Genomic DNA, 13,655 nt, shown 5'->3' with positions numbered 1-13,655 from the left:
AAAAAAAAAGTGAAATAAGTTCTTGTGATATTAGTTTTAAACAAAGGTATTTTATAGAAATCAATGAAAATGTTCTGCTCAAACCTATTTCACAGAAAATAAGTTCTGTGCTTGCATGGGGTACATTTGCAATTGAAGGAATGACTTTAGCATGAAGATAAGAAATAAAAGCGATGATAATGTATCTATGTTTGATCGTTTATGTGGTATTCCACCTCCTTGTTTCCTGATGATCTGTCATTGGTGTTCTAATCATACATGTACTTAGCTATGGTCATTGCACAGTTTTTAAAGAGCGTGCATTTTTTTTTTTTTTATGTCTTTTAATATAATTGATCAGCCACTTTGTCCTTTTCAAAAAAGTACAAATATTCATCTTCAACTATAATACTTTTTTTGGAATGACTTTTATTATTATTTCTTATTCTACTCTTTCCTGGCTCATAAGTGCCATTTTTAGTATTATTACTTGAGCATGTTATTAAACTTTTGCTTTACTCCACATGATCCAATTGGATGTTTATACTTTTTATTTATTACATTATCAATATAATACATGTTTTTTATAATGACTTTAAACTCACTGATGACAAGTGCTCAGTATATAGGAAAACTTGTTTAACCAGTGGAACATATTTCACAGACAAGGAACTTATTTCACCAGGTGAGGAACAAATTTCACAAATCAAGAACTTATTTCAACAGGTGAGGAACAAATCTCACAAACATGGAACTTATTTCACTAGGTAAGGAACAAATTTCACCAACCCAGAACTTATTTCACCAAGTAAAGTGTGGAACTTATTTCATAGAGATGGAACAAATTATATAGGAATTGTCTGTGAAAAAAGTTCTCCCAGAACATATTTCCTGTGAAATTAGTTCCACTGGAACTTTTTTCACAGGAACAAATTTTGGCTCACACTCGCATAAGGCAGCTTAACTGCCTAATTATATCATAAGGAACATGTGTACTAAGTTTGAAGTTGATAGGACTTCAACATCCTCAAAAACTACCTTGACCAAAAACTTTAACCTGAAGTGAGACAGACGAACAGACACACGGACCAGAAAACATAATGCCCATAAATGGGGCATAATAAAAAGCATATACACACTGTTTTCACACATACTTTGTTTACTTGCAGGATGAACAGGATTTTAGATTTCAATTAAACAGGATGTGTTTAGTATTTCAAATGTACTCATTTTTGAATTTTTATTTTGTGTAAATATGACAGTTCTATAACTGTTACTGAAATGAAACTGTTGTATAAGCTATTCAGCAACAACTAGTAATTGTGCTCTTTTAAAGAATGATGACGTACCTGCTGCCCTAAAGCAAGTATCTGACTTTGAGCATTAGCTGACAGCAGTGAAGGGAGGTTACTAAGCTGACTGGCTAACCCAGCACTCAAATGATTATGTAATGAATTGGATGACTGACTGCTGCCTGCAAAAGTACAAATAACAATTATCATTTATAGTCAAATAGATATATATTGAGGATTCATTATTATTCACTGATTTACCAAATTTCGTTTGCTTTGTAAGAACAGGCGAACCACAAATTCAAATGTTCAACGAATAACACTTTTCAATAGGTTTTATATTCAGTGATTGGCAAAACCATGAAATCAATTATCCAGGAATATAAAAGATTTCAGCAATCCATGAAAATTGATACCCACGAAAATAAATCCACCATACCTGCCAACTTTTCAAACTTCCCATGGGTGTTTTACATGCATGATGGCTCTTTCAGTCTTAATAAACCTTCAAGGGGGTCTTCAAATGTATCTTAATGTTGTTTTCTGGCTTCTTCATACTTTTTAAAGCATATAGCCATTGTAAAATTAAGTATTTTGTTTAAAATTGTGGACAAAATTGCTATTTCAAAATTTCCATTTGGGAGCTTTCATGGGGGGAATCCCCCACAAAAAGTGACAATTGGCAGGTATGATCCACAGTATTATAATTCTTGGCTGCTGATGAAACCAACAAGATCCTGCACATGTTGATAATTTTTCACAAGTAAGGATATTTCTATTATTTAGGTATATTGCGAAGTTATACAGTATAACTTGCCTAATCTGACACACTGAGGAACCAGAAAAAAATGTCGAATTAAGCAGGGTGTCGGAATACCCAGGTTTCTTCTGAAAGGATAGGCATATTTTGGACCATGAAAATGTGTCGGTTAAGGCAGGATGTTGGATTAATCAGGCGTCGGATTAGGCAGGTTACACTGTAAATTGTTTATAATACAAGATATGTATACTCACTATTAGAATTGACATTTGGATTTAATGGCGGTTTTACTTAAGTCTGGTATACTCACTATTGGATTTGACCTTGAAATTTAATGGTGATGTCAAGTCTGGCATACTCGCTGTTCGAACTGATGTTGAGACTTAATGACTGTGTTAAGTCTGGCGTACTCACTTTTTGATTTGACCTTGGGGTTTAAAGGGCGGTTTCAAGTCTGGCATACTCACTATTGGAATTGATGTTGAGGTTTAATGGTTGTGTTAAGCCTGGTATATTGGCTAAGTTTGTTGCTATTATCTGACCATTGGATGTTGTCAATAACTGTATCTGCTGGTTACCACCTGTTGCCAAGGAAACAGGAATACTAATAAATTGTTGTTGGCCATTGCCTGTTAAAACAATGTTAGCATGCCTTAAGTAACTAATTACATGAAAGGTTTATTTTTATAAACATTGTACTTTTATTCAGAACCAAATAATATAGTTATATCAATGTAGAAAATAAAATTCTATCTGGTATAGGTTTTAATTTAAGATCTAGGACATCTTCCAACATTACAAGAAAATTTATTATTCCAGAAAGTAGTATGTACTGTGTGAATTTAGACTATAAATCAGACAAGAGTAACTTTGAATGGGAGTCCGAATTCATTTTTTTTATATCCTACATAATTTTGACGCTCTTAAGCATCCTAGAAATCCCCATTTTCCTTTTACAATTGCAAGATTGTGAGGGAAATTAAACTTGAACTCTTTTATGTTCTGATGTCCTTTTATTATCATATTTCATCTGACATGCACACCCCGGTATTTTTTTAACACTGTTCTCATAAGAGATTTCCAATCTTTAAAAGAAATGTGCAAATGTATAAGAAAGTTTCGTATACATGTGAAAGTTTAAGTTTAGTTCTGGATAAATGTGCAACAATTGTTTTTTTTAGTTCATTCAACATATTGAAAAACAAGTGAAATGATGATGATGATGATACCACACCGCCAAATATTTCATTAATAGGAAGTTGCTGAGTGATGAATCTGAAAACGCAGCAGATAGTATAGCTGACTTATATAAGCCCTAGATCAAATTTCAGAAATCCTTGTATTGTAGCCCTGAGAAAAATGTGACGAATATTTTCAAGTTGGCTACTGATATGTAAAATGATGTAAGTGTTCAGTAAACCAGAAGTTGTTGAGTGATGAATCTGAAAACCCATCATATAGTATAGCAACTTATATAATCCCTGAAACCAAATTTGTATTTGCTGATACAAATGCAAGAAAAATGTGTCACAAGGTTTACCAGTATACTACTCCATTGAAGAAGTGTTTTAACATGTATAAATATCTTATGAAAAAATACTCCATAACTATAAACCTTAAGTTATTATCATAAATTGTTTGTCTTTTAAAGAATGTTGTATTTTGTCTTTCTTATAGATTCAATAACATATTTGTTTTTAGGGTTTAAATGATTAAGGGGTTGCCATGCAAAATCATGTAGTCATAATCGTTGAATACCAAAAGATGAAATCTTTGGTTGACTTGTTTTACTCAACATCTACTTTTATTCAATCAGTAGGAAAATACTAAAATAAATTATTCAAATTAATGACTAGAAAAGTTTGAAAAAATGTAAGAAATATTTGCTAGAATTCTCAAAACTGGTTCTTCAAAAAGCTATATAGTATTCATACCACTGTTTTTTATATGTTTTATCCTTCAAACTTTTCTTCATAGCCTAAAGTTTACAATTGGTATTCAATTTTTATGTTCAGTTTTGAGATCATATATCACTATGACAACACAAATAAAGTGGACACAACAATCTGCTTACCAGTAGAAACTGGTATCAGCAGCTGCTGAAGACCTTGTCCTTGAACAGACTGACCTGTAAGGAAAAACTGTGGTGCTGCCACCTGGGGCTGACCAAACAAGTGTGAAGGACTAGACATTGATGTAATTGCACCTACAAGTAAAAATATTCTAATGCATTATACATGCTCAAACAAAGTCAACAGATTAAACAAACAGAAGAAGTAGTCAAAAGACTTTATATTTGTGCAGCTTTAAAGTCTGGGAAAATATGGATTTATTATTAAGTTTTGAGTAAATGTACTGTTACACCACTGGTTAGGGGAAGGATTGAGCACCTACAAACATGTTTAAACCGACAAATTCTTTATGTGCCCATGGTATATATTGAGTTAACTGTTGTTTGTTGTCATCTGTCCTTTGGTTTCAGGTTTGATAGTTGTTTCATTGGCAATCAAACCACATCTCTTTAAATAAAAACCATGTCCAAATTTAAACTAAGAAAATTTCCTTGCATGAAGGAACTTAATTTCTATGTAGTGGTGTTCTGGTTATAAATTTTTTTTATAAGCTATAGACAAATTGGATAATGCTGTCCATTTATTTTGTCAAATGTAATGGTCATGGCAATTTCATACACTATTTCTTTGGATCATGCTGTGAATTCAATCATTTGTTTCTTTTGTCACATATAACTCGTCTAAACATCAACCCAACAATGTTAGATGTTCTTTTCTCGCCAGGATTTGAACCCATGCTACTGAGATATCGTGACACCAAATCACCCTGCACTGTAACCAGAGCGCTAGACCACACGACCACCTGGGCTTAATAAAATGAAGCTTTTGGTGGCCAGGTGTTACCTTTCCACGTCAGTTTTAATCTAGCATCGTACTACAGTACATGATATATAAGGCATGAAGATGTTATTTATACAAATGTTATACAGATCAGCTAAATTATCTATAGTAAAGGATCCTACAAATTAATGTAAGATACAGTCACAGAAATAATTATATTTATAAGTACGTCTGAACTAGTGACAACTCTACAACAGATGTATCCATCGGAACACCAGCAGTGATGGTGATACATGGCTGTGTACATTCTGTATATACAACTCGTCTAAACATAATTTTATATATAAAAATGTATGATTTTTTGTTTTCTATACAACAGGCATGTGACAGGCCCCTAGCCAGAACTTTCCAATGGGGTTCAATACAATCATACTTAAATTTAACAGTTACAATTCAAACAGAATGTCAACTTTAACAGTGCTTATTTGTTTTCAAACCCTCAAACCTCCACTGGTTACGGGTGTGTACAATAAAGCATATTACATACAGATTAGAATGAATACACACTTTAAAATCATAATAATTGATATGAGTACTTGAACATAGAATTTTCATATTACCGTTATCTAATTTGCCATCACCATGGGATGGTGAGTCTGTAGCTGATGGAAGATGGGACATAAACAAGTGATCTGTCAACCCTCCAAGGGCACTGGTTGCCATGGATACTGTAGGCATGGAAATGGTTGGCATGGTGAAAACCGATGAAACAGTCGCCAAGGGGGACTGTGTACTGGTTGCTGAGAGCATAACATCCTGAAAATAATATGTGTGGTTTGTAATAGAGATTGAACATTTCAAAGGGATGTTACTGTAAGTGATTAGGATTATGACACTGTCAAAATGTTGGCTGCTGTACCCCATTTTTAAAATGTTTACCTATATAATATGTCTGTTACAAATGAATGGAAAACAACTGTCATATTCCTGATTTGGTACAGGCTTTTCTGGTGTAGAAAATAACAGATTATAGCTTGCTAAACCTTTCACTTATATGACAATGTGACAGTTGCATATGAAATTCCATTATATTAACAACAATGTGTTGCCATGTTGATATATTGCAGATCTTGTTCAGTTGATCTTTTATGTTGTTCATAGTTTTTTCATTATCTAATTTCAACATTCTGAACAAATAATTCATCCTCATATTTTCTCTATCTGTAGCAGTTCTCAAGAAAACAAATAAAATTTACCTTTTACCCTTTATTCTGTTTTAGCCATGTAGGCTATGTTGGTTAGTAGGCAAGATCATCAGAAACATTCTATAAATAGGTACACTAATGATAATTATGGTCAAGTTTGATTCCAATTGGCCTTGACGTTTTAGAGAAGAATATTTTTGTGAAAGAAAGCTAAAGCTAACTGATGGCAATGATGAACATTAACAACAGACACCAGGTGATGAGAAAACTTTACTTGATCCTTCGGTGAGGTGATCTAACAAAAGGAAAAGGTATACAACTCATTCAATGAGTGGTGGAATTAGTTTTTACTTGCTAACATTGGATAAGAAGACATTATCACCAATAAAATCAGTCAACAGTATTATCTAAAATGATCATTTTGACAAATACTTTTTTAGCTCTTGGAGAGTAATATTAATGATGGCCAACAATAAGGGAGTTAAAATATGGAATGGTAGGTCAGAACAATAAGCATTTCTTCATGTTCTAAAAAAACCATTTAAGTTATATGTAAAAACCAATCCAAAACACTTTTAATATTTAATATTAATCATTTTTTCTTGAGCAGAAATCTCTAAACCATCTATAAGAAGAAAATCTACAAAGAAAGTCTTGGATAACAAAGATAAAATCATGGAATAATCAATATTTCTCTTGTCAAACGAGTTTCTTATCTTATTATACAGCTTTAATTTACTGCCTTAGAAGAATTATAGATTTGCTTGGATCAATAATTCAGCTTTTTTACATTGGACACAAAACTCAATTTCCTTTTCACATTAACTTGATGAAAACAGTAATGAATATAAATCTAGGGCTATTGGATGTGTGTAAATTCCTATCTGTCTTCAAAAGCAGTGAGGGCAATCTGGTAAAAGGAATAACAGAATTTCATTTATTTTATGTAAAATTCCATCTGCCTGATTCTAGTTAATGGGTTCTATTTTGTTGGTCTTTGAGGCAAAAAAGAATTGCATTGCACATAACAAAACATAAATTTACTGTGTGAAATAAGATTTCTTGAACCGGTATTTGATCCGAAACCACTTTATTTAAGAATTAATGTGCATTTAGACCATTTAAACAGGCTTTGCCAATCTGTCTATTGATTTATTTTGTGCTCCTCACTTTAAAGAAAATTAAAAATCTTAAACTGAATCTATAGGTTTGCTTTCAGGGTGGCAAGTATTTTAATTTGTGTCATCAGTCTGCTAATTAAGTGTTTAGTCAACAAAAAGCATCAACTTTACAGGATGAACGAAAAAAGAAGATCTGTAAGCTAAAAATGGAAGTTGATAAAGGATTGAGACGTACACATATCCCTTTGTATAGCAAGCTCTCAATTGTAATTCCTGATAAAAATGTGAAGGAAATTTCATGGGAGGAGAGGATAACACTCAATGTACACTCCTCCTTCAGAACAGGGGTATGATAAATACATTGTAGGTACATTTCTAGAGATAATTGTATATAGAATTCATGAAAGCCTAGATAAATTTTAGATGAATTTATGAAATTCCAGTTGAGAACTCTATCTACAGCTTAAAATTTATAATCTACATTTTTAGACTTGGAGTAATGTCACAGTATTACAAATACATCAATAAGTTCTCCATTAAACATTGTTTACAATAACAAGTCAATGCAACTGTAAAACACTAGATAAAGGCCTTCACTGGACTTAACCTAATGATAGATCCAAAGTCCATTATGAACTGAGGAAATTTAATGTTTTATCCATACACTGATGATGTAATGCATCCTTTCACGTTCTGGGACATTGTATTTAGTTTCTGACATTTGTTTATTTGCCTTGCAAAACAATAATTTTTTAAGATGTGTTTTAAATTTGTGGGATATATTTTTTTTTACAGGAAAACATCTATTTCCTTTCATTCTATCTTTTAATGAACTCAATTCATTTGGTGAAAAAACAAAATGAATTAGATAAACGTACATAATAAGCAGACATTCTTTTAGAGAAACATATTTTGTACATAAATGAGTTATAAGTGTACCAAGAAGGGTAGTAATTCTTTGTGTATATGTTTCATAACATTTGGTTGAAGAAACTAAAGTTAGAGAACAGAAACAAATTCAGGATTTTTTCCATTTGTAAAGGGGCATAACTCTAGAAAGGTTTAGTGATGATGCCAGAATTCAAACTTGATATGTGTTTTGAGGTAATAAGCATTTTGTATATGTTTCATTACATTTGGTTGTGGCAAACTACAGTTAGAAAACGGGAACCAACTTTGGGATGTACAGACTGACAAGGATCTGCTACGGCACGGGCATAAATATTTTACAGATTTGTTTTTTTCTCTATCTATTTATGAGTTTCGAACAGCGGTATACTACTGTTGCCTTTATTTAAAATGCTTGCTTTTTTATTTGTAATGTTTTTATATTAATAGTATTGGTAAACTTATATTAATGTTTGACCAAAAATTGAAAAGTTTTTTTTGGGGTGTGTATTAAAGAATACATTTAAATTATCTTGTTGTGATTAGTGTAATGTTCTGTACGTTCACCCCTGATTACACCAAGATTCAGAAGTCATTATTTTTATGAAGTTTACTTATTTTTAGACCCGAGGTGTAAAATTTTTTATAAAGAACTTCCACTACACATTTGTACAACACTGATGTTGCTGTTAATAGCATTTTGTATTTTGGCAGATTTTTTCCCCATTGGTGGTCCTTAAAGAAAATCTGCTTCTCCCCTTTATTGTTTCTATTGCAAAATATAAGTATGTGGTTGGTTCTTCACCAAATGTTTATGGTCAGGACCTTTCTGACCACCACTTTTCAAGAACTCTTGTCTTATAATTATCAATCCCAGTAAATTTGTCAATACTAGGTACACGAAACCATTTTAGTAAATTTAATTTGAAATAAACAAGTTCACCTAGCCAATTTGAAACAATCTGTCCTAACTAAATTTTTACCATCATCCTTAGTGATGACTAAAAAGTCAAATAACAAAAACACTAACACAAATGTTATTAAATGCTTAGTTTCTCTATAGAAATCATTGTATGAAAGCTATTTTCAATTCAATAAAATAATTTTTTATGTCCATTTCAAAGCAAGTTAACATGGTTAATGTTTCACTTAATGTACACATTTTAGAAATACCCATGACAACATTTAGTCAAGTCAAGTCAATAATATTCTGCAAAAGACAATTCATCAATAAATTTTCAATCAAACTGCACAATCAACCCAATCTAGTTAAATGAATATTGATTTTTGCTATGTGTCATTCTATGATATTTGAAAACATAACTGTAATATATATTAAACATCAAATACTATATTTACACATTTTGATAATTAGATCTATTGTAGGATAAAAGTTTATTTCCTTTAAATAATTAAGTAGTTTTACCTTGAAAATTATACATATGATTTCTCATCCTTTTACCCTCCATCCCAAAAGCCTGTAAAATTGTAAATGCCTAATTGAAATCTGCCAGCCCTCAACTTTCATAATATACCCATGCTATATTAATAATATATCCACCCTTTATTAAGATAATATACCCAGATTTCATCAACATTTCCATTAAATATGTCAAAACTGAAAATATATATACATGAAACTTAAAAAGCTACAAAAAATATCCTCTGCCATATTGAATTCAGACTTTTAATATTCTATTGATTGCTTCTAGAATAAATTTTGAAATTTCCAACTCTTGTCCATTTCTTTAAAATTTTCATACCATTAGCATAGATTTGCTAATGAGTGCTCATTTATTATTATCATTTCTACCACCTGTTTAAACATATGCAAGACTTCCACCTGTTGACTTCAATATGGAAGCCTGCCTACACAGGAATGTATCACTTACTTGCTTAATAATGGCGGACTGTGCAAGTTTGGCGACATCAGGCTTGGTTTCTCCATTGAGGGCTTCAGATGTCACCTCATCACTGGAGTCCCCATCCATGTCCATGGGGTCTATTCCGACGGGCGCCACTTTGATGGTTTATAATTGGTAATCCAAACCTGTCGCAATCCGTCCTCTGAAAAAACAACAAAATTCCTGAACTTCGTAGAAAATGAGAGACATGGATGCAGAAATGATTGACACAGGACCCAAAAGGGGGAAAAAGTCAAGTTTTTTCACTTTAAAAGTTTGTATTTGAGCATTGATAAGAGATTTAAGTAAATTCTTTAATTATTAATAAATCATGTTAAGCACCTGCTGAGAAGACTAATTATTAATTCTATACATTGACAATGTGAATATTTGATTGTAGTAAGACTCCTCATTATAATACCTGGATATAATCATCATATCCAAATAAGCTCGGAGTAAGAATCCCGAACCAATCCTCAAGACATTGCAATCAAATATTACTAGGATATCGACCAATCAGAATCAAGCGAGGCTATACTTCGTTTCTAATTATTGACATAAAATGTATTGCTAATGCTGATGTTTTTTTTTATTTCACAGAATAATCAATACGAACTCTGTCACTAATTAGATTCAGAACTTCAAAAGCATGACTGATTTACAATGAAGATTTCAGGAAAATCAATTTCATGATCAATATCATTATTTTATTCCAAGTTTAGATGCATTAATTTTTTCAATTCTAGATTTGTTCAAGTTATGTGTTAGTCATGAACATAATAAAGGCCGCAAATAAAAGGATGAAGAGTCTCGAGAAACAAAAACTTAAAACTTTCTTTTAATAATTTTTTAAATGTTGAAGTGGGACTTAACTTAAATATACAATATTTGATAAATAATTTATGTGCATTGCATAAATGTGTTTCAAAAATTGTGTATATACATATATACGAACTGCATAAAACCATTTCTATAAATACATCTGGTTATCTAATTTAAATTTTCAACCTCCAAAAAGATTTTGTTTTCATTTTTATAATTCACACCAAATGAAGTAGTATACAATATATCTTAGGCCAAAAAGATATAAGTTTGGTTCCCATCTATCCTGGTGGTTAAGAAAAAGATTTGGAAACATGATACAATCACATTAAAGGATAAGTTGAAAACTGTCATTTTCAGATTAAATAAATATATTGAGTGCCAATAGAAATGCAATCCCTACATGTATTTTCAGTAAAGACAAATTTTTGGAAGTTGACCAATCTTTCATTAGACAATATACGTATAGTGTCTTGAAATATGAAATTTATTTGTATGAGGCTTAGAAACGGGAAAATGCGAGGTTCTACCGAGCATTTTCCCGTTTCGTGCCGAATACAAATAAATTTCATATTTCAAGACACTATACATATATTGTTTTTATACTGAAATCGATAAAAAAATAAAAAAAATAATAAAAATATGAAACAAATATTATTAAAAAAAAGTGTTTGGAATTTCCCCCTTGGGGTACCATTTTGGGGTATTTCCCTATGAGCGTAGTCTAGGCGGTAAGCATTGACAATTTAAGGAATTAGAAAGGGAAAATGAATTTAATTAATAACATTTGATAAACATGGTATATAAATTACCAATTTGAAGACATAACAGGTTTAAATTCATAAAAGTTTGACCATTGTTACTACACGTTGTCATGGTTGTGACGTGACGTTGTAAGTAGGCGGGGCTTATAGGTGAGTTGAGGTCATTGACGTATAAAGCTAACGTTTATACGTATAGCTTTATCTGTATAGTAAAATAGCTGATTGCAGTATAAAAGATTTTAACAACTTATTAGAATATGTCTACAGAACATTATAAGCAATTTACAGAGCTTTTCAATCTAAACAATAACAATTTCTGAATTTTTAACATAAAATTTTCACTAGTGAAGAAAAAACCCACATTATTGCAAAGGTTATCCCTCATTGATAAACTTATAGATAAAATAGAAATGGAAACAGGGAATGTTTCAAAGAGACAACAGCCTTACCAAAGAGCAGAAACTGGAGGGAGGCTGAGTACCCACAAGAGAAACAAAACCTTCCCCAGGGAAACCCTAGTAAATCAAGATTGGTGTCAAGTGCACCTTGCCACAAGCAGCATTCACAAAATACCTCAATGTTGATAGGCTAGCGATCACTGCAAATAAACTTCTTAAACCACTGGTTCACTGAGCATCCCCACCCCCCATTCCCTAACATGCACAATAACAATAAACTTATTTCAGAATCTCAAGTAAAGTTTTTTTTTATGATCTTTAACAAGAAAACTACTACATGTCTGCCTTCTGGTCTATCTACTCTTGATACATTCATTGATCAGGACTGTGGTCAGGACTGTGGTCAGGAGAAACAGACATTCATTGATCAGGACTGTGGTCAGGAGAAACAGACATTCAATGATCAGGACTGTGGTCAGGAGAAACAGACATTCAATGATCAGGACTGTGGTCAGGAGAAACAGACATTCAATGATCAGGACTGTGGTCAGGAGAAACAGACATTCAATGATCAGGACTGTGGTCAGGAGAAACAGACATTCAATGATCAGGACTGTGGTCAGGAGAAACAGACAATTTCTAATAGTGGCCTTCTGCATTAACAGAGACAGGATAAAATATCTTGAGATAATTAACATATCCCAATATCTTATCATACCTTCTGCATTAACAGAGACAGGATAAAATATCTTGAGATAATTAACATATCCCAATATCTTATCATACAAATGCAAAAGTATTATTCCTTATATTGATTCATCTTATTCTATTTTATCCATTTTTTTTTTTAAAGATACACAAAACTGAGAAAAAAAATGTTTTGCCAAAAACTCAATTTGCCATTATACACCACTAAATATCCAACGATGTTTATCAGACAAATAAAACCTTTCTTTTCAGAACATCATATTGATTCCTGTTTAATTTGTTTACTATCTAAATATTCCCCAGGGCACCCTCCATTATTGATTATAACAATCCAATTTCCCCATTATGCAGAATTTTTATACTCTTAGAAGCAATGAGTTGTATCAAGAATTCTAATGTAGAGATTGACAAAATTGATTTTCTCCCAATATAACACTGTGCCCACCAATGTTTAATCAAAATATCTCATTACATCTAATTTATGTTGATTCAGTGCCAAATAGATTTTTTCATTAATGTATTAACATATTCTATGAGACTATAACATTATAGAGCAATTGAATTCATTATTTATTTTTATATGCTTATATTAATTCATTGTTATACATCAGACACTACAAGTTTACTACACCCTTTCACTATACATAATATATATATTGCATATAGACAAAGAAATGTGAATCCAGTAGGAATAATAATAATCTATCATTGATTAATATTAAAACTAACAATTTATTAAGTGTCAGAACAAAAATTGAGATTATTATCTGGTCTTGCATACATTTTTTTGTTTTTAAAGTTATCAATATCAAACCAAATTTATTCAAAACTGAAACAAACAAAAACCTGTGTCATCAAAAATGTATTTCTCTACTTATTTAGCTTTCCTTATGCACAACTTTTTTATATGCAAGATTCTTGAATCAAGACTCCATGGACGAGACATTACAATTTGAACTCAA

At 31.7% G+C, this 13,655-nt stretch overlaps 1 protein-coding gene across 8 annotated transcripts in view; it reads right to left on the bottom strand.

Moving 5' to 3' along the window:
* Positions 1–13,655, bottom strand: part of LOC139513629 (POU domain, class 6, transcription factor 1-like) — a 29,453-nt gene that overhangs the window by 9,812 nt on the left and 5,986 nt on the right. For 3 of the 8 annotated variants that reach the window (XM_071302290.1, XM_071302289.1, XM_071302291.1), the window contains exons 2-6: positions 9,990–10,164; positions 5,504–5,699; positions 4,106–4,237; positions 2,499–2,660; positions 1,329–1,453 (exon numbers count right to left, since the gene is read on the bottom strand). In XM_071302290.1, coding sequence (XP_071158391.1) covers positions 1,329–1,453; positions 2,499–2,660; positions 4,106–4,237; positions 5,504–5,699; positions 9,990–10,094 — 720 coding nt within the window. In that variant the 5' untranslated portion in view covers positions 10,095–10,164. The remainder of the gene's footprint in view (positions 1–1,328; positions 1,454–2,498; positions 2,661–4,105; positions 4,238–5,503; positions 5,700–9,989; positions 10,165–13,655) is intronic. The other 5 variants (XM_071302293.1, XM_071302292.1, XM_071302296.1 and 2 more) reach the window with 3 other exon arrangements.

Source organism: Mytilus edulis, chromosome 2, assembly GCF_963676685.1.
Source record: "Mytilus edulis chromosome 2, xbMytEdul2.2, whole genome shotgun sequence".
NCBI lineage: Eukaryota > Metazoa > Mollusca > Bivalvia > Mytilida > Mytilidae > Mytilus > Mytilus edulis.
Note: the sequence above shows the minus strand (reverse complement) of the source record. Positions and strands in the feature narration are given on the sequence as shown.